The sequence below is a fragment of the Chelonoidis abingdonii genome, chromosome 2 (assembly GCF_003597395.2).
Source record: "Chelonoidis abingdonii isolate Lonesome George chromosome 2, CheloAbing_2.0, whole genome shotgun sequence".
NCBI classification, from domain to species: Eukaryota; Metazoa; Chordata; order Testudines; family Testudinidae; genus Chelonoidis; species Chelonoidis abingdonii.
The window spans coordinates 122,109,443-122,135,361 of record NC_133770.1 but is presented as its reverse complement, the minus strand read 5'-3'; the positions used below and the strand labels follow the sequence as shown (position 1 = coordinate 122,135,361).

General features: G+C 40.9%; 2 protein-coding genes across 6 annotated transcripts in view; one reads left to right on the top strand and one right to left on the bottom strand.

The window, feature by feature from the left end:
- Positions 1-25,919, bottom strand: part of INVS (inversin) — a 220,578-nt gene that overhangs the window by 21,000 nt on the left and 173,659 nt on the right. For all 5 annotated transcript variants that reach the window (XM_032787152.2, XM_032787150.2, XM_032787151.2 and 2 more), the window contains 2 exons: positions 8,068-8,378; positions 911-1,715 (listed from right to left, as the gene is read on the bottom strand). In XM_032787152.2, the coding sequence (XP_032643043.1) occupies positions 911-1,715; positions 8,068-8,378 (1,116 nt within the window). The remainder of the gene's footprint in view (positions 1-910; positions 1,716-8,067; positions 8,379-25,919) is intronic.
- TEX10 (testis expressed 10) overlaps positions 1-25,919 on the top strand; it is a 221,172-nt gene that overhangs the window by 152,085 nt on the left and 43,168 nt on the right. The gene's annotated exons all lie outside the window — the stretch shown is intronic.

Here is a 25,919-nt window from a genome sequence, read left to right as displayed (position 1 = left end):
ACATTCCACTCAAAAATGTAGAAAAGAGGAATTAAAAATGTATGATATACTTACTGCATTTGCAGATAACTGGCTTACTCTCTATTTGTCAATTTTTAGAATTAGAAATTAAATATTAAGAAACATGATTATCAAATATTTTATTTCTGAATCTAATCTCAATTTTTTTACAGTCATATGGAACAGATTCTGCCACAGTTACTCTCACTGAATAGTACCTTCCTCCATGAGTAATATTGGCAGTGACTTGGGATTCTACTGGTACATTTAGCAAGGGTCTTCCACCAGGCTCTGATGTGCATACACCACTTAAGTTCTCTGCACTTGTGAGGATAAGATAGGGTTGTGGGGAGGTCAAGCACTGGTAGACCTCAGTCCTTCCTGTCCTCCTCCTCCTCTAGGCAACAATAATTCCTGTTGAGTAAAGTTACAACTACTGTTTCCAGTATTGGCTGCCAAGTACATCTCAGCTGCCAAACACCTTGCTATCTGGAACCTATTTAATAATCAGAGGTCAGCGTGGAATTGCACATGAGCTGGTAGAAGGAGGTGGAAGCAGAGGTGGTAAAAATCTTTGCCAGAAAAGTAGTTTAAACTTCTGCATGGGGGATACATTTAGGGCCTTTGTTTTCTGTGAAGTAATAGCCATGTTCTAAACAAAATGTTTATATTTTAACTAGCTATTAAAAGTCATTACTTTCCTTGCACTCTTTATGAACTGACTTAATGACTCCTGGCCACTGGCACACTTTTCTACTTATTTAGTGACAGAGGATTAAATCCCTGATTTATCACTATTAATGTTATAGGGAAAGGGACAAAATAGAGAAAGTAAGTTCCCAAAGAACTCTGATTATGTTTTATCTCATTGTATCTCTCTCTCTCCTATCTTTTGTAACAATCTTCTTACCTTCTCCATGTCCTCTGAATAACAGTAGCAGCATAGTTCTTCTTCCGAAATAGCTCTTTTCTTTTTCTTTCCTTTTCTATTATCTGCATACGGATCTCTAATGGAATAAGTTCAATATTCATACTCTGACATGTGAGATGGGAACATAATTGATCATCTGCATTCTTGGACCTCGTTATATCTATTTTTTCCAAGTTCAGACTATCATCAAAAATAGCGTGAGCTGCTGGATCACTTGGCACAGGTCTTGTAGTTCCTGCTTTGATAGATAGTAAAGAGCAGGTCTTTTTTTCTAATTCATTATTTGTTACATTGTTAGTTTGTACTACGGCATGTGAACTGTCATTTCTGATGTTTACAAATCTCATTTTGGCACTTCCAGGTCTACTGGAGCCAGCTGGCGAACATCTCTCACTGTTTAACTCTTTATTTCTTGCTTTCAGCATGCGCGGTTTGCCTTTTGATAGTGTTTCACACTGCCTTGAATTCCTTGAGTTTCCATCCGTGCAGTTAATATTCTGCAAGTGCCCTGTTGTTCCTTCACAATAGCTTCTGTTGCCAGCTATAGATTGACTTTGATCTGCTAATTGCTCCCCTGCACTGGCTGTGTTACAACAAGGGATGTGCTTTTCGTTGCCATGTGTTAAGCCTTTCGCGCTTGCAGTCTGCTCCTTGTGCTTTTTACCATACCACTCTGTGGCTGCCACAACTTGATGGTTAGTTTCAACTTTGGCTCCATCATTTTCTTTGCCACAATGGAAATGGACACAAGCTGTCTTGCTTTTGGTGTGTTTTCTGGATAATTCTTTAGGGAGATAAATGAAAAAATCAATGTTACGATCATTGATACTGCAAAAATGAGCTTTATTTTTCCAATTCATTTTTTGCACAATAACCATTGTGGCACACTGAGATTTAGAAATATGGAAAAAGAAAGTGACTAGGCAGGAAGTATTAGAAGGAAAAACACCCACGGAATAAAAGGAACCTAACTTCTTTATTTGGTTACTCTGTGAACATTTAATTGATTTCTGTTGCTGACACAAAATTTGAATCAGATACCTAGACTAGCTCACACTGAGAAGTAATGTTCACCTGTTTTGATCTGTTGGCCTTCCTTGTGAAAATGGATTCAATGTATGGTAATGGAACACCCATTCCTATTTACCCACCTACTTGCTCCATTGAATAAAGTATGGCAGAGTACCACGACTCATAGCATGTCTAAGAAGTTTTCAATGTAGCCATGACATATCCTGTCATATAATGAAAATCCCTTTCTGTATATTTAGCATAATCCCCTGCCACAGATAGTCCAGAGCATGCTGTGACAGGTTCCCCCAGGGGTGCCACCTGGAGCTGGGGTACCACTGAGCCCTCTGACCCACCAGCCTGGGCTCCTGTGCACACTGTGCTGCTGCGACAAGCTGCAAAGCCCTCCAATCTTGCACTTTCACCAGCATTCACACAGGTAGGGACACACCCAGTTGCAGTTACATGCAGGCTCTCTAACCACCAGTCTCCCAGTCTAGGACCCCAGAGCAGTACTGTTCTGCCTTGGTCAAATCTGGCCAGTATATGGGTTTAATATCCAGTCCACCTCTCCCTCAATGTGAAGAGGACCATGTACACTCGTGGTAACCAAGCTGAGATTTCCCCCAGACACCTTAGTCAAATGTACGCTGGTTTGGATTAAAACATAAAATAAGTTTATTAACTTCAAAAAGGTAGATTTTAAGTAATTATAAGTGATAGCAAACAGACCAAAGCAGATTACTGAATAAATAAACAAAAATGCAAACTGAGCTTAACATACTAGATAGGTTGGATATGAATTAGCATATTCTCATCCTGCATGATAAACAGGTTGGCAGTTTCTTAAGGCACAGGCTGCCTTTGCTTTGCAGCTTGTGTTTCCCAGGTTTTAATACACAAGCTAGAAATCCCTTTAGCCTGGGACCATCACTTCCCTCAATTCAGCCTTTGTCCCTCAGGTGTTTCCAGGTGTGTTGTTGTAGGGAGAGTGAGGTACCATCATGATGTCATTTCCCCCTTTTATATCTTCTTCCCACTTGCTGGAAAGCTCTTTTGCTGTGACCCAGGTCAAACAGTTTCCATTGTGTAGTGCTGTCTCTGAGAGGTTTCTGTTGTACACAGTTCCTGGGGTAATCCTTGTGCTTGTGTGCATTTCCTCAATAAGCCATTAACATTGTTCGGTCTTTTTCTTGTTGTACCTGAAAGACTGCCTGTGGGTGTTTTCAACCTCACAACACCAATCCAATGAGATATTAATGTCTAGCAGACCAAGACATTGAGAATACCACCTCACCAGACAAACTTTGTACAAAACACATCATAATTACATGACAGTGACGAATACTGGAGTGCCAGGGTGAAACACACTCCATTTCTAGATCCCTGCTCTAACATCCTAAATCAAACTACTAAGTCCCAATTTTCCCTTGCTGTAAATTTTCTTCTCTTTCCTATTTCCAGGTCCATGCTTGGGCCAGCATACCACATGTGACAATAGCTTCTAAACATTCTGGTGATAATAGCTTGGAAGTGGGACTGGAGCATGAAAATCCCTCAGATTGTTTGCTTTGGCTGCAATGCAGAATTTGCTTAGTAAGGACCCCGAGGGAGAACAGAGAAAGAGCTAGAGCACAGGAAGGAGTCAATACAGCATGCAGACAGAGTTAATGGATAGACAAGAGAGAGAGGAAAAATACATTTGTTATTATTGTGTGTTTGATAAAATGCAATCACAGTAGAGCCATAGAAAACGCTAAGGTTATACAGTCCAGTAAAGCACATAAAAACCCACTGGGCTAAATTTACTCCTGATGTAACTCCTTTAACTGCAGTGGAGAAGTCAGAAATCTATCGTCCGGACAAGAGGTTATGGCATATAAACATTTGATTTACAGGTAGGAAACAAGGGATTATTGTCCACAGTCTTTCAGATTGGGAAGACTTGTCAAAGGGGTAGCTCGGGGTTTGGTACATACCAAGGCTGCTGTTATTCTTACTAATCTATCTGAACGAGATTGCCATGTAGACAAATAGCCCAATGTTCTCTGGGGTGTATACATATTTTTTAATTCAGTTCCAGGAATGAGGGAGGAAAATTTTTATATTCTTGGAATATACAATGGGAATATATAATTCAAACTAAGTGTGTTTTCCAGTTCACACTAAGATAAGCATTTGTGCAACATTTTATGCTAATCAGACCTAATGTACTATGTTTTTTCTTCTTTAACCAAAAAAAAAAAGTGGGAAGAAGACGATTTTCCTAATTTGCATCTATACATTTATCTGCTAAAAAGACCAAAATAGGAGGTTCTCTGAACATAATATGATAGTGACTAAGGGCATTATCCTGCTCCCAGTGAAGTCACAAGCAAAACTCCCACCAACATCAATATGAGCAGGAATGGGCCAATACTAAGTACACAAGTAGCACATTTCCAGTACTGTCAAAACAACATCCTTGATTCCCCCAACAGATTCATTCCTATCTTGATAAGGAAAAGTGAGACAACCCTTAAAAATAGAATCCATCATATTGAAATCTACAGGTGACCTGCTGTTCGCATCATGAATATAATAGATAGAACCTGAATTAAAGTCAACCATGACTCACTATTATGGTTAAAATAATTTGCTATAGAACTTTCAGTGATTAGGCAAGTAACTAAGAGGTGAAGGAATTGAAAATGGTCAAATTCAAAACAAAATGGGGAAAAACAAAATGGTTCTAAAAAGGTACAGACCATATTTAGGAGTGAAGTGAGCTTTTTCTGAGTAGAAAACCCAGGAGATAATGACTGGTGAGTATACCATGGCATATGAAGAGTGGTCTGTATGTGTAAAATTCTCTCTGCTCTGTGAACTCAGAACTTATAGGCATTTCTGCAACTTCGTATGAGACAGAGAGAAGACTGGAAATAGGACTGCCTGAGTGAAGAGCAGAGGTTGAAGATAGGAGTCTTTAACTAACTTTTATTTTAATTTTTATACATTAATAGCAGGTGCAAAAAAGCCACTTATAATTGCTATGCTGGAGTTCCTTCCAAAGTGCCAGATTCAGTCATTTGTTTTGGACAAAATCCTATGCAAATCCTTTCTAAAAGGCCGATCGATGGCTTTCTATTGGGAAGCAAGAACCACTCGCCGAAGGCCAAATCTTGGACCCCACTGCACTTAATAGGATTTTTGTCCAAGTAAAGACTGTAGGATCTGCTTCTTAAGACTAAATCCTGCATTCCCAATTTGGTACTTATTCAGGTAAAACTTTGAGATCTATGAGAGTTTAGCCCAAATACGAACTGATTAAGGGCTTCCAAGTCTGACTCATGTTGCATCTAGTTCTTTGGCATCCAAACCTCTCCAAGCTCATCGTCAGAAACAAGTTCCACACAGACCAGGAAACACCAATACAAAGTGTCACCAGACTCTGCCTGAACAACAAATGTAAAAACTGCAGACATATCTCCACTGCTACAATGATCAACATCCCTCAAAACATACCTTTCAAGATCCATGGTTACTACACATGCCTATTGCAACATGTGGTGTACTTCATCCAAGGTACTAAATGCCCCAATAGCAACTATGTAGGTGAAATTGGACAATCATTACGCTCTCAAATGAACTCACACAGGAAAAAGATAAAAGACAAAAACACTATCACTTGTGGGTGAACGTTTTTCACTAAGCGAAGAGCGTCTATATATCTCATCTGACAGTCCTCATTCTCAAAGGAAACCTGCACAACACTTTCAAAAGATGAGCCCGGGAGCTTAAACTAATAACTTTGCTAGATACTAAAAATCATGGACACTGGAAGCATGGAAGAGAGAGCCTGGATTTATGGTTTACTACAACAATCTATAAGCCACTAACAAACCCCACCCCTCAGCTCCTTTTTTCCCTCCCCTCCCTTTCTTTCCTCCCTATGATTGGAGTGGTGCTAATGGGCCACATCACGTTGAAATATGTGTTAACTACTTACGCTAAGCAATCTGTTACACATTGTATTTAGCTGTGACACTCTGATTAAGGTTTCCAGACCTGAAGAAGAGCTCTCTGTAAGCTTGAAAGCTCATCTCTCTCAACAAGAGAAGTTGGTCCAATAAAAGATATTAACTCTTCCACCTAGTCTCTCTCAAATGCTGGGACCAACACAATTACAACAAACCTTTTATCAACAAATTCCTGTCTTTTTAGAAGCTTATTATCTTTGCGTGTGTGTGTGTGTTTGTTTTTCTCAGCGGTTAGGTTTGAGAGCTTAAATAATAGAGTTTGTAATTAAATTTTGGCTATGAAAGATGGAAACCTGATTTTTATGATACTTCCATTTTATAAAAAGTCAACTGTAGGGACATGTCATTGTGAGCAAATCTTGAAATATGATTTTGGTCAATGTCACAGGAGAGTTTTGGGAAAGGAGGGGTTGGGAAAGGTTGGGGTTGAGAAAGGCTGAAAGTAAAGGGTATTCACACTTCTTTTGCATTTTTTATATTTCTGTTTTTTCTTGTCCCGTTCCTCTTTTTTTCTGCATTTTTCAAGCTTTTTGTCCCTTTTCTTTTCCCTCCCTTACCTTCACCATCCCACATTTCCCTGCTGTCTCTGCACACATATTCATTCTGCAATGGAAAACCTTATCTCTGGCAAGTCTTGATTTTTTAGTTCTTTATATTTGCAACCTCAGTATTTTAATGTGGTGTTTATGAGAGACAGCATTTACTGTAGATGCCGAGATTTATACTACTATTTGTTTATCATTATCCAATTATATAGGCTTATCATGCAAACATCTGACTAAGAGAGAAATCTTTTGCCTGGTTATGCTGTCTGGTAGGCCATTTCCCTGCTCCCAAGGTAATGGCATTTGCGTGATGATGCCGAAGAAACAGATCCTTCACTCCTTTTTTCTTTGCTCCATGGTAATAGACTTCCAGTTGTCTGAAGAACAGACAGGAGGTGGGGTTAATTTTACATCTGAGAGACCAGCAGGAGTTCTTGGGGTCTGAGATTGCTGGAGAGCAGCAGGCTCTTACAATGCCCTCAGTTACACCTGTACAATTCTTCTGTGATGTAGCTACAATGCAGATTCAATGCATGAACTAGTGTAACAAACCAAGAGGTTATTAAATAGTTTTTCCCACTGGTGGCCCAGTCGCTAATTGTGTTTGGATAATATTTTCTTTTTTGGACTGCTAAGTATGCACTTGAAATTCAGATCAAATGATCCTAATGTATGTGTACTCTCCTGCTGGGTAAATCTTTTCTTAGTATGATGGAAGATTATAACCCTTTTAAGAGGAACTAATCTTGCAGTTTCCCTTGAAGGATATTTGCACAGGTATTTGGGGGCTAGGGAAAGGTGTGTGTGTGTGTGGAAATGTAGGGGGGACATTAAGGAACATGATGCCTCTCAGCACCTCTTGCACAATGCAGGGGAGGGAGTCACAGTGCTTCCTCCTACTGCCCCCAGGATGCAAAGTGTCCCAAATGCAGTGGAGCACTGTAGGAGTGCCCTGTCACTGGGAGCAGCCTGCACAGTCCTATGTGCTGGGGACCTTCCTCTTGCACAGTCTGTCTATATATAAAATTTCCCCACTGAAGTTCACCAGAAACCCACAGATATTTCAAATACGTTTTTTCTTAAAGTAAGGCAACACTGCACTTAGTACTAATTGCTTAGGAGGGGAAACACAGCTATTTACATAAACTATTTACATCCATTTACATATGATAGGAAATAACTGAGAAAAAGAACAGAAGATAAAGACAGGTGTTTAAGTGATAACTTTTATCTTTCAACTCCCTTTATTTGAAACAGAACCCCTGATAAACTAAGAAGCTCCACTACCAACCACTTGTCTTGAAACATTTTGAATATTAAGTCTAAAACACATAATAAATATTTGCAATTGTGACCATGTAAACTGAAAGAACTTGCATACTAAAATATGATTCATATCCAAATGAATATATTAGTATCCTGTATGTCTGTCTTCAATGATAAAAGAACAAAAAGGGAGCACAATACGCTTGCTCCCATGATGGAAATGGTCAGACAGAGCCCATCTATAGAATATCACTGAACATCCATAGTCAGTCTAGCCAATTCATTGATTACAAACCTTTTTTGTTTTTGAGATCTTCATCCGGTAGTTCTGCAGACAGACATTTTTCCTTTGGTGTCGTTTTGTTTTGAGAGGTTGCAGGTGATCCTCTATTGTTTTTCCCTGCCTGGTTTTGAGAAATGCTACTGCAGAAAAGCCTGTTACTATGTACATCAGTTTGTTTACTAGGCAGCTGTGGAGTGCTAGGAATTCTGTTACTCTTCTCTCTATTTGCAGTATGTGGCTGTACTTGCACTCTATTGAGTACCATGTTCTGCATTCCCTTCAACAGCTCTGCTTCCTTCCTCTTATTTTCTTCTTCACGTTTCCTATAATTAAAGTCAATATTATAAATATTAACAAAGACCAAATATTACAGCACGTTTCTGAAAATGATTCCATCATCAGTGGAAATTTGACATAAATCACAATATGAGCTTGATATTCTAGGCTTTTCATGCTTTTATTGTCAGCACTGCCCACTAAAGGAACAGGGGCATATGGCACTGAAACATCTCTGTTTGACAAAATGTAACAACTGACAGTAGCTGAATTAAAGTAAATTAATATAAGTCGGGTTTAAGTCCATCTCACAGAGGTTTGAACCATTTTAATGAAATAGATTTAGCAAACATACCTTAGTTAAACCACTGGAACTTTTTATAAAGTCAAGGTCCCAAAAATAGAAACCACAATCAGAATTAAACCTCCCTTTTTGTTTTAGTTTTATTAAAAAAACCTTGATGTTTACTTGTTTAAAAGCTCTCTTATGAATCATTTACTAAAAAACCCACTAACATAAACCGGGGCAAATCTACACATGCCAAGAAATAGCTGTAATACAAATTAAAATATCTGTATAAAATGCAGAGATAATCTGAAAACAAGTAACACTTAGAAACAGTGCAAATGAATCCATGAAACATTTTACTTTACCTTTTTAACTTTGTGTTCATTGTTAACATTAACATATACAAACGTTCAATACAAACAATAAATCTTATTCACAACCTGTATTGTTACCTTTAAAACACTGATTTCTGTTTGGTCAATCTCTTATTATCTGTACATTTATTTTGTTCAAATTCCAAAAATGGTAACCATATATTATAAAAGCTACTTGATTCTGATATAAAGCTGTCTGCTTTTTTTTTTCCATTGAAGCAATTTCCCATACTTAGGACTAGTACTTATTCTGCTGTAGTGTCTAGAGGCCCCGGCCAGGATCAGGACCCATTGTGCTAGGAACTGTACAAAGACATCAGACAACATGATTCCAACTGCAAAATCTAATGTAAAAGAAGGCACAAAGTGAGTGCAACAAAAAATAGGAAGGAATGGGGGGAGGGGAGACGAACAGTCACATGGTTGCAGAGAATCCTGTGGCACCTTATAGACTAACAGACGTTTTGGAGCGTGAGCTTTCGTGGGTGAATACCCAATTCGTCAGACGCAGGTAGTGGAAATTTCCAGGGGCAGGTATATACATGCTAGCAAGCAAGCTAGAGATAACGAGGTTAGTTCAATCAGGAGGATGAGGCCCTTTTCTAGCGTTGAGGTGTGAAAACCAAGGGAGGAGAAATGGTTCTGTAATGGCAAGCCATTCACAGTCTTGTTTAGTCCAGAGCTGATGGGTCAAATTTGCAGATGAACTGAAGCTCAGCAGTTTCTCTTTGAAGTCTGTCCTGAAGTTTTTTTGCTGCAGGATGGCCACCTTAAGGTCTTGAGCATATATATACCTGCCCCTGGAAATTTCCACTACCTGCGTCTGACGAAGTGGGTATTCACCCACGAAAGCTCACGCTCCAAAACGTCTGTTAGTCTATAAGGTGCCACAGGAGTCTCTGCTGCTTTTACAGATCCAGACTAACATGGCTACCCCTCTGATACTAGTCATATGGTTATGTAGGCTATAAATAAGCCAATGCGCATAGCTTGATTATTCCAATTCTGTTGAAAGGCTTTTTCTCTTTTATTAAATAATTAATTAATTGAATGAGTTATTGCCAGCTGCTGTACAATCTACCCATCATTAGTTGGCCAATTTCTTGTTGCAGCAGAAGTGGCTCTTAAGGAGGAATTTAGAGGTGGAGACAGTCCTACTCAGCTCAGGTTCAGGGAAGGCATTCCACATGTAGGTGACATCATGGAAGAGAGTGCAGATCACTGTGGGAGAAGCAGCTGGGTGTTTAAGGCTGACGGAGTGGAGAGGGAAGGGAACACCATGATCAGACAACATTTTTCAAAAATACTTCTAACATTTTGCTTCTCTAATATTTGTTGTCCTTCTCATCTATTTAAGTGGGAAGCTCCTTTGGACAGGAACCATCTCTCATACTCGGTGTATGCACAATGACTAACACAATGGGCCCCAATATTGACTGAATGACAGTATGGTGCCAATAGTCCTAAAATAATAAATAGAAGAGTGGAAGGAAAGGTGAGGACAAGAAGCTTGATTTAGAGGCAGTATGAAATGGGGTGCTAGAGTCGAGATTCAAAGAGGGGTTGACAATCAGAGTAATAGACAAGAAGTAAGATCCTAGTAGCTGTGTTTTGAATTACTCATGAAGCAACGCTTCAAATGAGTCATGTGGGTAGTTCAAATCATGTAGCCTTCCTTTGCAAAAATTGATGTATGTTATAAAAAGTCAAAATATTGAAAACCAGATATGTGAATTCAAAAGTTGTGTACACTTATTTTATCTATAAAATAATATATTTCATTTAAAAAATGTAGCCTTTGAAAATAAACATTGAATAGGTATGCAAGATGATTCTGGCCAAGATTAAAAATAAATACAAGTGGAATTGCACAACTCTATAGGTTTTTCCTCAGAAGTAGAATAAATCCCATAATCTGTGGCAAACATTATCGTGCACTTGTTTTTATAAATAGAAAACTAAACTGTGGTTATAAAATAAAGTGACAATTCTTCCTATAAAAATGGACAGGTGGTAAATGTCAGACCATGTAGCCCTCTAATATTTTAATTTGCTTCCAATGCTGTAACATGGTTTGTGGACTGTTGACACATTAGCTCACAGCACAGCATAGGACAGGCTAGTTATGCAGCATGTCATCATCAGTTCCTGTGATTCATATCAATGCCAGTGTGTGTCATTTCAGTGTGATCTGTCAGGGAGAAGCCCTAAGTTTATCAGTCACTGCTATCTTAGCATGTACGTTCTGCAGAAGAAGCTGATTGAAACTGGGTGCCTGAAATCCTGCTAATGGATCTACAAACTGCACTCCTGGCAGATTGAGGTACTTCAGCATTCTCTCCGGCACTGATAACAGTGGCTGGTTTCAAATAATAATATTGGCATTGCACAAACAGACAATGTGTGGGTGTCTGTCTCATGTACAGTATAGATCTCACTGCTGTTACTCTCCCATTTGATCTGATAAATTAGACCTTACTATTCACACAACAGTCATTTTCCTTTCTTCCAGAGAATCAGACTACTACTTGAATTCACAATTCAGTCCATAAAAGAAATGACACAGGCAATATACAACAACCCAGATGTAGCCTTAACTTTGTCACTCTGAATTCAAGTCTATCTGTTGACTAGCAGAACTACACAAAAGATCATGACTGCAACACTAGGTTAATTATAAAGTTTTAAAACTGACATTGGACTGAGAAGGTGGGAAAGAAATGATGGGTTTTCTTCCTGCAGAGATATTTTATGCCAGTTTTACCTCAGAGTTATGTAGCACTGTGCCGCTGTCATTCTACCTCAGTCCAATCAGGAGAGTTTACCTTGTGGTTTATTTTATTTATTTTGAGATTAAATTCAATTTATTTTACACTGCGCCAAAATCTTCAATTGGAATGTGCTGTAGAATTTTGTATTGAAAATCCATTATTACACTGTAGAAGTTGTTGAGGGGAAGCTGGATATTTTGACTGCTGAATAGGAGACAGTTGGGTCATTTGGCGCCCATGAAGGCACAGAAGGTAGCTGGAGGTTTTTGAGAAACAAGAGTAAATTCAGGCTTTGTTATTTGGTAAAAGATGCTTCTCCTTCTCCTTTCCAAGGAGGAGAGGAGGTGATTTTAAATTTTGGAGGTGGCAGGTGTAGAATTCTTCATTCCCCACACCTCAACAGTAACAAGTTACCTCTCTGAGTCCTGCCCTGACATCTGCCACTACATCCAACAACAGAAATATATTAGCTTGGTATTTATGCTAATTAATGCATCAGAAGTGCAACAGTTAATGTTTCCACTTAAGCTGTCCTTGTTAAGTTTCATTGTTAACAATCCATTGAGATGAATGGGCACTTCACATCTCTCAAAGTTCAAGGTGTCTGCAGACTCCAGAGGACAATAAATTTATACTTAATTCATATATTTGCAAGCAAAAGAGATGTAAAACAAAAAATGGATTCTGGAACAAAATGAAGTAGCAAATTATAAAAGATAGATTATTGTTTTCTCTATCTTGTTCCCGTAAATGTAGAGAGATCTCCCTATAAAAAGGAAGGCGAGCTGGAAGAAAATGCAATTTTCAGCGTCAGTTCACGTGCAAAATATTAGAGAGTCATTCACATTCTTATTCTCACAGAGAAATTATATCAAATACTATCGTCAATTTTGCTTAATCTGAAATAAAATTAATCTAAGCTAAAAGATATGTTTTGCTCTTTGTGTATGGGTAATCGTTACAAAAAAATAAATTGGGTTTTCAGATTTGTTCAATTTAGTCTATGGTATTAGTAACATAATTATGGATTTTTTAATTTATCTTAATGACCAACATTGACAGTGGCCCTTTAATTGAAAATGGTATTGAAGAGTAACACTAAAATGACAGTATCTCAAAATAAACAGGGGGCTTGATAGACTTTATGAGTTCCAGAGCGCTTCTACCAACAAAGTCATTTCAGACAATCCACCACCTATGTCTGGAGCTTCAGTCTCAATCTTCAGCCATAGCCCAAATACGACTGAGTTTGTGAGACCATATGGCCGCATGCACACAGGTAGTTCAATATGCCTCTTCAGATGTGACTGAAGTTGGTCTATGGTTCAAACTGCTATCTCTTGGATACACTGGTCTAACCTACCGCATTGATTCTGGGTTCCTTTCAGTGGTGGCCAGTTCAGGACAATGTATGCAAAGTTGTTCCTTTTGCTCAGCTTCCACCGACCAGGACTATAGTCACTGATGCCTCCTTAATAGGTTGGGGAGCACATATGGGGTCGCTGAAAAGGCCTTTGGTTAGCACAAGAAGCTTCTCTGCATATCAATGCCATGGACCTTTGTGCCATCTACAATGCCTGTCTGGCCTTTTAGGGTCACATCATGTGCTCAGCGATTCTCATACTACCAACAATACCATCATGATGTGTTCTGTGAACATGCAGTGGGAAGCACGCTACAACAAGCTTTATCAGGAGGCAATCAGGCTCTGGCAGTTTTGCATCTGGGAAAACTTTACCCCTGTGGCTGAATGCTGACTTGGGACCCATAACGACCTGGTAGATCACCTCAGCAGGAATTTCTCCCTGACCCATGAGTGGTCTCTGAAAGCCGGTGTCCTGTGGTCCATCTTTGCAGTTTTGGGCATCCCGATGATCAACCTGTTTGTCAGAAGAACAGAAAAGAAAAGCAAGCTGTTCTGCTCCCAAGGGGATCCTTAGTTCAGTCTCCTTGACTGAGGCTTTCCACCGGAACTGGGAGTCTGGACTCCGGTATGCCTTTTCTCCAGTTCCAATCATCCCACAGGTCATTCTTAGGCTGAAATTGGATTGTGCCAAGTTCATTCTTATTAGTCCAGAGTGGCTGAGGCAATGTTGCTTCTCTGACTGCCTCACATCACTGGTTCAGTCTCCCATATTCCCTCCTTTTCATTCTGACCTCCTGAATCTGCACCAGGGTTAGGTTTTGCATATAGTGCGGCTGCTGCCTGGCTAGATGACAATGAGGAACAATGTTCATAGGTGGTCCTGCAGGTCTTGCTTAACAACAGGAAGCTCTCCACCAGTCTATTTGGCCAAATGAAAGCAATTCTCGGTATGGTCATCAGCTCAGGGAGTTCAACTGATGCTGGCTTGTATCCAGGACATCTTGGAGTACCTGTTATACCTTCATTCTTCTGGTCTTCCATGTAGTTAATCGAGAGTCCACTTGGCAGAAATTTATTTCAGCATTTTATCCATCTTTCCATGGGAAGCTGGAGTTTTCAAACTCCATGGCAGTGAGGTTCTTCAAAGGAGTCTCATCTCTACTCACTGGTTAAAGAACTGGTTCCTTCATGGGACCATAATATTGCTTAATAGCTCTTATGGGACTCTGGTCAAGCTTCTGGTGACTTCTTTCCCCCTTCTGTGTCAGAAAACTCCCTTCCTTGTGGTGATGATGTCTGCAAGAAAGTGCATGCAAGTTGCAGGCTTTGATGGCAGAGCCTCCTTACAACCAATTTTCCAAAGACAAAGTATCCCTGTGGCCACACCCTCAGTTTTTATCTAAAGTGATTTCTTAGTTTCTCTTGAACCAAGCTACATGTCTACCGACGTTTCTTTCCTAAGCTACATTCAACCTCAGAGGAGCAACGTCTTCACACATTAGATGTCAGGTGATGTTTAACATTTATCTGGATAGAACAAAACCTCTCTTTTCCTCACCTCGTCTATTTGTTTCACACGTGGACCAAGTGAAGGGTCAAACAGTCTCTGCACAGATAATCTCCAAATAGATAAACTTCCTGTATCATGATAGCATAAGTAGTACCCCAGGTTCCTTAAGGGGTAAAAGCTCATTTCACCAGAGATCAGGTGATGTCAACACCATTTCTAAATGACATTCCTATATTGGACATTTGCTGGGCGGCCTCTTGGTCCTCTGTGCATATTTGTTAAACCACTATGCCATTATGGCTGTGTCCAAATTGGATGCAAACTTCGGGAAGGCAGTCCTGCAGTGCTTCTTTAAACAGATCTGAGCCCCACCTCCTGCAAGTATGGCTTGCGAGTCAGCCCCTTGGAATACACATCTGCATCTACTCGAAGAAAAAACAGTTACCTATCGGTAACTGTTGTTCTTCGAGATGTGGTACAGACCTGTCTTCCTTGACCCGCCCTCTGTCCCCTCTGCATCGGAGTCTATACTTCTGATGTTCAGTGCTAAGGAACTGAGGGGGTTGGGGCAGTGCAGTCCTTAAATGGCTAGGACAGGGGCTACAGTCACAGGGCACAACTGCTGCCCCTGTGGGTACTGCTAGGCAAAACTCTCTAGTCCCAGTGTGCAGGGTGTACGCACATCTGCATGGAATTCACATCTGCACCAGAAGAACAACAGGAACAAGTAGGTTACCATTTTCTACAGAGATTCCCAGAAATGGTTATGGAACATTTCTGCCAAAAATATACATAGTAATGACAGTTTATGGCCTGATCTTATAACCCTTATGCAAGTGAGTAGTCCCAATGAAGCCAATGGTACTACTTGTATGATAAGCATTATGCATTTTAAGGCTATTTAACAGTTGCTATATTAAGAATTTGAATGCCTATGAGAAATGAAGCCCATGAAAAGTGTGGAGAAGAGACAAGTAGTCTTGACAATAGCTCCTATTTTGTATTACTCTCTAAAACTAACCAGTTAAACTGACTACTGATGCCTCAGAAAGAAAAGTGGTTGTTGCTTTATTAAAGGATGGAACTCTAATTGCTTTTGCTTCCAGAACAACGATGAAAAGTGAAACAAAACTGCACAAAGAAGAAGAGAAAGATGCTTGCTGCACTACTTCGGTAAGAAAGGTTTTTAAGTACATGTTTATGGTAAACAATCTGAAACAGAAACTGAAAATAAAATTTTAGAAGGCATTTGTTACCAAGCCCTTGACTAATTTAATTGCCCCTCCCTTCTGCCACACCTACAAATTCAAAAACAGCTATAGAGAATTCTAAGTTATCCATTTATCCGAATTCAGGTGTTTTGTCAGACTTTTGTTATGGCAGATCTAGGGCACATTTATCTGAACCTGACAGTAGGATGGACTATGATATAGAAGTGAAAGTGCTCATGCTGACTGAAAACCTACCAGTCTCTACTGAGAACATTCAAGAGTTGAAACAGGAGGATATGATCAAAAGGATGATAGTTAACAGGTGGCCAAAGACAGAGAGATGTCTCATCCCTAGTTCATCATAACTGGTCTGTTCAAAAGGAGTTCGTGTTTGCTGGTAATGTATTTAAAACGATTCTGTGAAGTATGAGGAAAGAAATTGTGACGTTGCACTCCATATGTTTTATGGAAATATGCTAATGAGTGTAAATATGATGTAACTGGAATATGCTTTATGCAAAAGGACTCTTGTAAGGTATCATTACAAAGCGTATAATCTACTGAGTGTGTTATCCTATTTGTATGTATGTATCATTCTTGTATCTGAAACTAGAAATATGAAGTATTACTCTGAGGTCCTATTGTAATTATTCAAAGTGTGGGCCATTAATTGTGGCTTAGGATCTTGATGGCTCTCATTGACTAGGACAACTGGTTGTGAATGGGTTTATTTACTTGCAAGCCTTCTTGGGTACCTGACATGGGTAATGAAGAATGAGGTCTTACAGTGACATGTGACCATGTCACATGATACCAGAATCCATCTTAAACCTGGTGCTTTTCCATTTAGAAGGAGGGGTGAGGACCCAGAGAGATAAAAGATTCCTACCTTGTGCCAAAGCTATAAAAGAGGGTGAAACAGAACAAAGGGGGCACCAGTCATGAGAAAACCCCTAGTTACCACCAGAGCTGGAACTAACAAGAACTGTACAAGGGAAAAGGATTGGGCCCAGACTAAGAAGTAGTCTAGTCTGTGAAAAAATCTTATTGGAACATCTCTGAGGGTGAGATTTACCTGTATTCAGTTTCTTAAATGTATTAGGCTTAGACTTGCATGTTTTGTTTTATTTTTCTTGGTAACTTACTTTGTTCTGTCTGTTACTACTTGTAACCACTTAAATCCTACTTTTTATACTTAATAAAATCACTTTTTTTTATTAATTAACCTAGAATAAGTGATTAATATCTGGAGGAGCAAACAGCTGTGCATCTCTCTATAACAGTGTTATAGAGGGCGGATAATTTATGAGTTTACCCTGTATAAGCTTTATACAGAGTAAAACAGATTTATTTGGGGTTTGGATCCTATTTGGAGCTGGATGTTTGGGTGCTGGAGACAGGAGCACTTGATGAGCTTATTTTCAGTTAAGTCTGCAGCTCTAGGGGCATGGTTCAGACCCTGGGTCTGTGCTGCAGTAGGCTAGAGTGTCTGGCTCAACAAGGCAGGGTTCCGGAGTCCCAAACCATCAAGAAAATGGGCTCAGAGGTAGTTTCAGCACATCAGATGACAATCGCAGGGGGTCTTTGTGACTGAACCCCTCACAGAGATGTTATGATACATTCATGAAGATAATCTGAGAAAGGAATTATACATGAGATAAGCCACTGAAATCCTTTGTCAGTCTGGTCTGAAATGTTAAGAGAGTTTTGAAATGTTTAAAATGTCAAATACATTGATTGCAACTGCCTAAGGAACCAAGCCACCCCCTCACTCCCAGAACCTTTGCAGTGTCACTGAGAGACTTCAGTGATGGACACAAGCACCTAACTTCTTCCAACTTCCTAAATGCCTTTCAATCAGGCTTCAGGCCAAAACATGACATAGAGGCAGCCCTCTTGGGCCTGATGGATGGACTAATGATAGCCTTGCACAGGTACCACAATTCCATTTTCAGACTCTTTGAATCTTAGCAACATTCATCACTCTTGATCATGAAGGGCTGCTTTGCCGCATAAAAGAAACTGCCAGGAGTGGCTGAAACAGCACCAGTAGATCTATTCATTTCCCCCAGACAGCTCACAAGGTGCTGTGATGAGTACATTGCCAACAGGATTAACACATGAACTCCTGTATGGGTCTGTATTATCTCAATCCTCTTAATCAGACAGAAAATGACTCAGAGGTAGCAAAACGCCATGTGCTCTAACTGTGGTATGGCCCTTAGGATATGTCTACAGTGCAGCTGGGAGTAAGCCTCCCAGCCTGAGAAGACAGACTGGGCTAGCAGGGCTCAAGCTAGTGTGCTAAAAACAGCTATATGGATGTTTTGGATTGGGCAGCAGCTTGAGCTCTCAAGCCCACCCGATCCCTAGTCTGAGTTTGGGAGACTAACCTGAGTCTCCCAAACAATGTAATGTCCACACTGCTACTTTCAGTGTGTTAGCTCAAGTCTGTCTACCTAGGCTGGGAGGCTTACTCCCAGCTGCAGTGTGGACCTCCCTTAGAGACCACAGTGGTACTTGTCTTAGGGTATGTCTACACTGCAAGTAAAACCCCGGGGCTGGCCCATGCCAGCTGACTTGTGCTTGCAGGGCTCGGGCTAAGGTCTGTTTAATTGCCATGTAGATGTTCAGGCTTGGGCTGGTTCCTGGGCTCTAGAACCCTGTGAAGTGGGAGGATCCCAGTGCTTGAGCTTCAGCCTCAGCCCAAAATGTCTATGCCTCAATGAAACAGCCCCGCAGCCCAAGCATTGTGAGTGCGAGTCAGCTGGCATGAGCCAGTTGTGGGTGTTTATAGCGTAAACGTAGCCTTATAGGGAACATCAACACTGCAGAAAAAGGTGTGTTCATTTTTAACTCATGTTAGCTCACCCACTAGCCAACTTGGGTTAAAACAGCAGTAGAGACACTGCAACTTAGCTTTCAACTCAGGTTAGCAGCTCAGGTTCATCCCCAAGTTGCCCTATAGGCTTTAACATGAGTTGCTAACCTGATTTAAGAACCGAATTGCTGTGTCTTCAGTGCTATTTTAACCCAAATTAGACAATACAGATTAGTTTATCCTAATTAAAGAAGATTACTCTGCAAAAAAAAAAAAAAAAAAAGTTGACATAGCCTTGATGAAATGACAGATAGCTGGGCAGGTATTAGCTAAGGAAGCTGCTGTTAAGGACTAGAATGTAGGTTGTTTGGCCTAGTAGTCACAGCAGGAGTCAGGTCTAGTGAGTAGAGAAGGCGTACAGGTTGGGGAACGAAGTGAAGGGTCAATACCAGAGTCAGCTGCCAATTACCAGAGCCAGGGGTCAAGCCACAGTTAGAGCCAGGAATCAAAGCTGAGGGTCAGAGCCGAGCTCAGATACCAAATGCTAGAGCCAAGGGTCAAGCCAGTGTCAGGGTCAGAAGCTGGAAGCTGGGGTCAGCGTCAGGACTGGTAACTGATGATTGAAGGCAAAGTGTAAGGGCAGGAACTGGAGGAGAGGCAAGGATCAAGCATGGAGCAGGAGCTAGGGGCAGGGTGAGGCAGGAGCCAGGAGTGGAGCAAGAATCAGGAAATAGAGCTGGGTGCAGGAGGCAGGGAGAAGCAGGATCCAGTGCAGCCACAACAGAAAACCACCTTGTTGCTCAAGCTTCCTGTGCCTCTGGATTAAATAGTATGGTTGGACCAATTGGTGGAGCTGGGTGATCCTCCAATTTGGGGTACTGTGGGTGATCCCTTGGCTGAAGCTATAGTCTTACTAGCTTCTCTACCCAACAGTTTCAGCACTCATTGGGTACAGAAACCCTTAGTGATTTATGGAGTTGGTGTATATGGCTCAATCCTGAGGAGGCCATCATCCAATTAAGGATAAATCATAATGCCCTGGGAGCACAAGTGGGCTGCTACTACTGAGAGGACCTCGGAGAATACTCAGAGGGCTGATGAGAGGCCAAAAAGGAGAATTCTGTACTGGTAGTGGTCTTGGTCTAGTGTGAATCTGAGGTATTATCTGTGACTCAGTATGATCGAAATGTGGAAGTAAGCATCTTGAAGGTTGAGGGCCAAGAACCAGTCTCCCTTTTCCAACGATGGGATAATCTTCACCAATGTGACCACCCTGAACTTCTGAGGCTTAACCAATTTGTTGAGCACTCTGAGGTCTAGTATACGTCTCCAATCTTCCTTTTTCTTGGGTATCAGGAAGTAGTGAGAGTAAAAGCCTTTGCTTCTTAGATGTATGGGCGCTGTTTCTATGGCTTGCACACTGAGGAGATGGTCTATTTCTTGTTGTAGCAGGCTCTTATGAGAAGGGTCCCCGAGTTCACAACATTCACGGTAACTGAACTGTGAGACAGGTGGGAGATGAGAAATTCTATGTCTTTGCTGGCACATAATGGCTTTTGTTGGCTTGCTTGCATGTTGGCGGGACTGATGCAGGGGCCTGCCATATGAGTTTGGCAGGGTCAAAGAGGGCCTCGTTAATAAGGAGGGCTACTCTGGATGAGACAGAAGAATGTAGAATGTCCACTAGTTTGTGGAGTGGCTCGGTCACCTGCTATGGTGGTATCTGCCACCCGCTGGGCCAACTCCTGAAATAGCTTAAAGTCATCTGCCAACGATGAGAGGGGGCATGACTGTCTTTTCTGGTGATGATGATGAGAAATTAGTCTGGGAGGCAGCTTCCTCCTCGATTTAATTGTTCAGGCTGCTCAGATGCCCTCAATACAGCAGCCAAAGGATGATGTGTCCTTGGCTCGATAGGCCATGCTACAGCCATGGGAGGCACAATGTCTGCATGCCTGCTAATGGTCCCAGTAGGGCCACTGAGACGGTGGGAAGGGGACCGGTGGTTGGTACCGTAACTGCCCATGCTAAGGAGGCTGGGGATCAGAGCGACTTTATGATTGAGGTCTGGAATTAGCCACCCATTGGGTGGGTCAGAAGAGCGGAGGGAGACCACATCTTCTTGATCACTATCTGACTCAGTGAATGAAAAAGTGGGTACATGGCATGATGTTACCAGTGAGCGTGGAGCTCCAGATGGACTCAGTACAAGGGCCCCAGTATTAAGCAGAGGCAAATCCAGTGTGTTAGACACCAAAAGGTCTGTAGTGTACTGGAAGTCTGGCAGTGCCAAAGGCATTGGTACCAGTGTGGTGGTTGTTGGTGCCAAGATGTGCCTAATAGTTAAATCCACCGGTGCCTGGAAAGCACCAGGGCGGATTCTCTGGACTTTTCATGCCCAGTCGGTGCCAATGATTCCTTGCCTGTGCCCACTGGGTCCCTAGACAGCCCAACATGCTCTGTTGGGGCAGTGCCGTGCAAGCCCTGAGTACCTGACTTAGACAGCTTCGGTGCTACTAGTACTGATGACACAGAACAAGCCAGAGATCGTTTTTAGCTTGGTTGGGGCTCACTGTGGGGACTGATGACTCTTTTCTTAAAGGTCATGCAAGAGTGACTCATAGGTCTTTTCTTGAGCTCACCTCCCTTAGAAATAGAGTGTTGCTGTGAGGCTTCCTGCTCTCTGGGGTGTTGGCGTGGCTCAGAGGGTGGTTGAAGGGCCATCTCCATTAGGAAAAGCTTGAGTCTCAGTTCTCTATCCTTTCCGGATTTAGGTTTCAGCTGTTGGCACAAACCACACTTTTGTATGTCGAGGTGCGGAGTGCGTCTCCAGATGAGGGGGGAGTGCGAAGAAAAATGAAGTAAAAAATAAAGTGGGGTTTTTTTGGCTTTGGTAATAAAGGTTAAAGGAGTAAAGAAAAGAAAGGTAAGTTCCAAAAAGGTAGCTAAAATTAACAATTCTGAAGAAGTTAACAATCTGCTAATGGACAGCTAAAGCTCTATCTCCAGCCGAGGCGGTTGAGAAGGAACTGAGGAGGGGTTCGCCTGCTTAGGGTTCCTTGGCCTTGTGGCAGAGCACGAGTGGGGGTGGGGGAGACAATGCATGCTCAGGCCAAATGGACACTGCTAAAACAACAGTGGAGCAACGATAGGGACATTACTTGAAGAACAACATGGGACACACTGATCTGACTGTTCTCATCATCCCAGTTTTAAGTCTTAGTGGCTGAGAAGAAAACCAAAACAATGGAAGTCTCAGAATTAATATTGTTTTTTGTCTTGTCCACAATATAAGCTGGAGTTTATTAGTTATGAGGCCTCTTCTGTTTTAGGGTCTTTCCACGCTTGAGGTGGTATTTCCTCTGTAAATGGAGTTTTAACAATGGATATTTTCAGATATCTATGCTCTTTCCCTTGGCTAATAACAGTATAGCAGATTGTGTAAGTGGCTTGGGATATGGTTGCTGGATCAGTGTGAAAAAAACTGCTGACAGCTGATTTCTTCTTTGGGCTTCCTGATACTTTTGGCTGCATAACACAGCCTGAAAAATACTTTTGATATAAAATTTCTCTACTTCCCTCTCATTAATTGATGTTGCAGGGTGCCTCATCTACTTGATTTCCTTACTACATACTTTCATACTTGCTAATGTCACTTGCCACAGAACATAAAAGAGATACTAACATATCTAGTCTTCTCATTACCTCTTACTCCTTTGTCCTTGTTCAAGACTACCATAATCTACAGATTCATTGTTAGAACCCTTTTCTTAATTAACTTATATTCTACAACTCTGAACTTTTATCAGATTTTTCTCCTTTTCAAGAATTAAGTTTTTTATTCTGGAATTACAAAGCCATAGGTCTCATTGGGATCAGTTCATTTGCTTCTAACACGTCTTGCTTCTTCTGGTTTTGTTATCTGCATCTGGCTGTCTGAGAACTGAAGCAGACATCACTGAATTGGTTCATATTTTGAATAATTCCTTTGTAATCTTATGAGTTAAAGACTTATTTTTTAAAATGAAAGCTTAGATTTTAGAGCACAAGATGACAGACTCTAGAAAAAACACTCAGTTTGCTTAGTTGCTAGGAGCCAGCCCCACGTGATCTCAAAAAGGTCTCTGGAGCTGACGCTAATAAGTTCACTAGTTCTCAACTGATTTGCAAAAATAATAAACAAACAAACAAATAAATCACAAGACTAAACAAAATCCCCCAAATAGCAGATATTTATGGTACAACAGAGGTCAGCAACCTTTCAGAAGTGGTGTGCTGAGTCTTCATTTATTCACTCTGATTTAAGGTTTCGCGTGCCAGTAATACATTTTAATGTTTTTAGAAGGTCTCTTTCTATAAGTCTATAATATACAACTAAACTATTGTTGTATGTAAAATACATAAGATTTTTAAAATGTTTAAGAAGCTTCATTTAAAATTAAATTAAAATGCACAGTCCCCCGGACCAGTGGCCAGGACCAGGGCAGTGTGAGTGCCACTGAAAATCAGCTCGTGTGCCGCCTTCGGCACCTGTGCCATAGGTTGCCTACACCTGCGGTACAGTATATCCAGTTAAGACTATGGCAATTAACATGTGTGATCAGAGCAAATGATCCTACATGCAGCACAGCAGGATTTTTCAACTTTGCCACATAGACTCCATTTGTTACCACCCCAGTCACAACGGCAGTGCTAAGTCTCAAAATCCAGTGGTCGAGATCAGGCCTTCTCCTATCAACCACCTAGTGCAGTTTTGTACATGATATAAAATATCTTTGTTTAACCAACATGAAATAGGTTTATAGAAATAGTATGCTTATGGATTGAACCAATTTGTATATGTACAGATGTTATTAGCAGTTATAAATTTATTCAGCACGTAGCACATTTTAAATGCCATCCACAATATCTGTCTTCACTTCTTGCAACAGTGAATTACACACTGTAAATTGCCTGTACTCTGAATAAAACACTTCTTGTCCATTTTATCTTAACCATCGTCTACCCTTATCATTTGTAGGTGAAGTATCCAATTTTTTAAAAACAAACTAACTCAGAACATTACAACTAGCTGAATGATTTATCTATAACTAAAAAAAAAAATCAATTAAAATTTTGCAAAGTGTTAAATACAGAAGTTGAAGTCTTTTTTTTTTTCTTTTAACCTAAGAAACAGTTCACCACCATTCAGGATTCCCATATGCTGTCTACATTTATCTGGAGAGCAGGTTTATCAGATCAGGAGGGATATTAGCTGGCTGTTGTGTAGCTAGGAGTAAAACACTGGCCAAGCTTAACTGTAGAATGCACAGATGGATACACAGAATGGTGACAACATAATGTCCCCTCCAGTTTATGACAGATCAGAAGATTGCAATTAGATAAAATTTGTTATATGTGACAACTTGATATGTCTATATGTTCAAACTGTATTTCAATTCAATTTAAATATTTAAATAAATACCCCCCACACTTGGTATAGAGACTTTGTTTCTACTATTTTCAATGAATCAGAAAGAGTATAATAAACTTTATAATGTACATTAAACACACACACAGAGGAGAGTAACAGAAACACCCACAGACCATAATGAAGTTATGTTTTAGGAAATTTTGTAGATAAAAGTATCACATATTTTTCAAAAACCAGAGTTCATCACAAGTAGGAAAATAAATTCCTTTGGTCAAATCAGATCTAAATCACACAGAAAGTAGCACAGTATTCCATGTTAAAAAGGAAGCTATTAGATAATTTCATTAGAGACAGCTGCTCTATGTATGGCTCTTCCACTGCGTTCAGGGGAGTTCCATATGAAGGGAGGCTGCAAACTATACCCTGTGACAAGTCATCCCTGAGCCTGAACTGGTGAAACATCCAAGGTAATTACCTGAAAATCCTATGACAGGCCCATGCCAATCAATCAGGGCCCAGCCAATCCACAAGCAAGGGACTAATCAAGTGACCCAAAGGCAGGTTATATAGGCTCCTAATGAAAGCAGCCACTCCAGCCTGTTCACTGTTGCTACCTTGTTGGGAGGATTCACAGATGACTGGAAATTCTGACAGACTCCCCCATCCTGCGCCCGCTCATGCTCCTGACCCTGCCCCAGCCACCTCCCCTCCCATCTTGACATACCCCAGGAGTGAAATCCTGGACCCACTGAAGTTAGTGGGAATTTTGTCACTGGTTTTAATGGGGCCAGGATTTCATCCTTGGAATTTAGATTATCTGACCATTATTATTATTATTGGTCCTTATTGGCCATAAATGATCAATACAACAGGGGAGATCAAATTCTGCCCAAGGAAGCATGTTACCCAATTGCAAGGAACAACACAATTAATGTATATACAAGAAAGCAGATGACAGCTGTTATCGTCTATAATATGGAGATAAGATAGTGATTACAAGCCCCAGTAATGCATCCTCTGAGGATAGGACAGGAAGCAATGCGCTTACATTGCGTCAGAAATGGCCTAGATAATACTTAGTCCTGCCATGAGTGCAGGGGACTGGACTAGATGGCCTACTGAAGTCCCTTCCAGCCCTATGATTCTATGTTGAAAAAGTTTCTGTTAAAACTTCTTGCTGAGAATTTCAGAGCCACTTTCAGTTGTACAATTTCCATTACAATTAATGAAAATAAGGCATCCAAATCACCTGAATTTAAAAATCTCAGCTTTTGTGTTTCTGTTGCTGACAACACTTCTGGTCTATTAGAGACTGGGGGATGCTCTGCAGCATTGCTCTTTTATTTGTTTTTGGTTGTGTTTGGTTATTGGAAGTTGTATGTGAATTGAGGTATGTATGTGGAAGGGGTCGAAGTGTGGTATAGTTTTGAAATGCATTTTCCTTTCAGGATTTATTTGTTGCAGAGAAATGAAGGGGAAATATATGAATGTTTTGTGGAAATGCCGTGAGATAGGAATCACATCTTCATGTATGTTTTGTGACAAAGTTCCTCCTTTACCTTGGGGGTCCTGGGCTTATTGGTGGATTTGCTCACCTCAGTGATCTTCCCCTCTGGTGGAACCCACAGTCTGGGTCAACTCCTCCTGTGTCTGATCAGGAGTTGGGAGGTTTAGGGGGAATCGGGGCCTGCCCTCTACTCCGGGTTCCAGCCCAGGGCCCTGTGGATTGCAGCTGTCTATAGTGCCTCCTGTAACAGGTGCATGACAGCTACAACTCCCTAGGCTACTTCCCCATGGCCTCCTCCAAACACCTTCTTTATCCTCACCACAGGA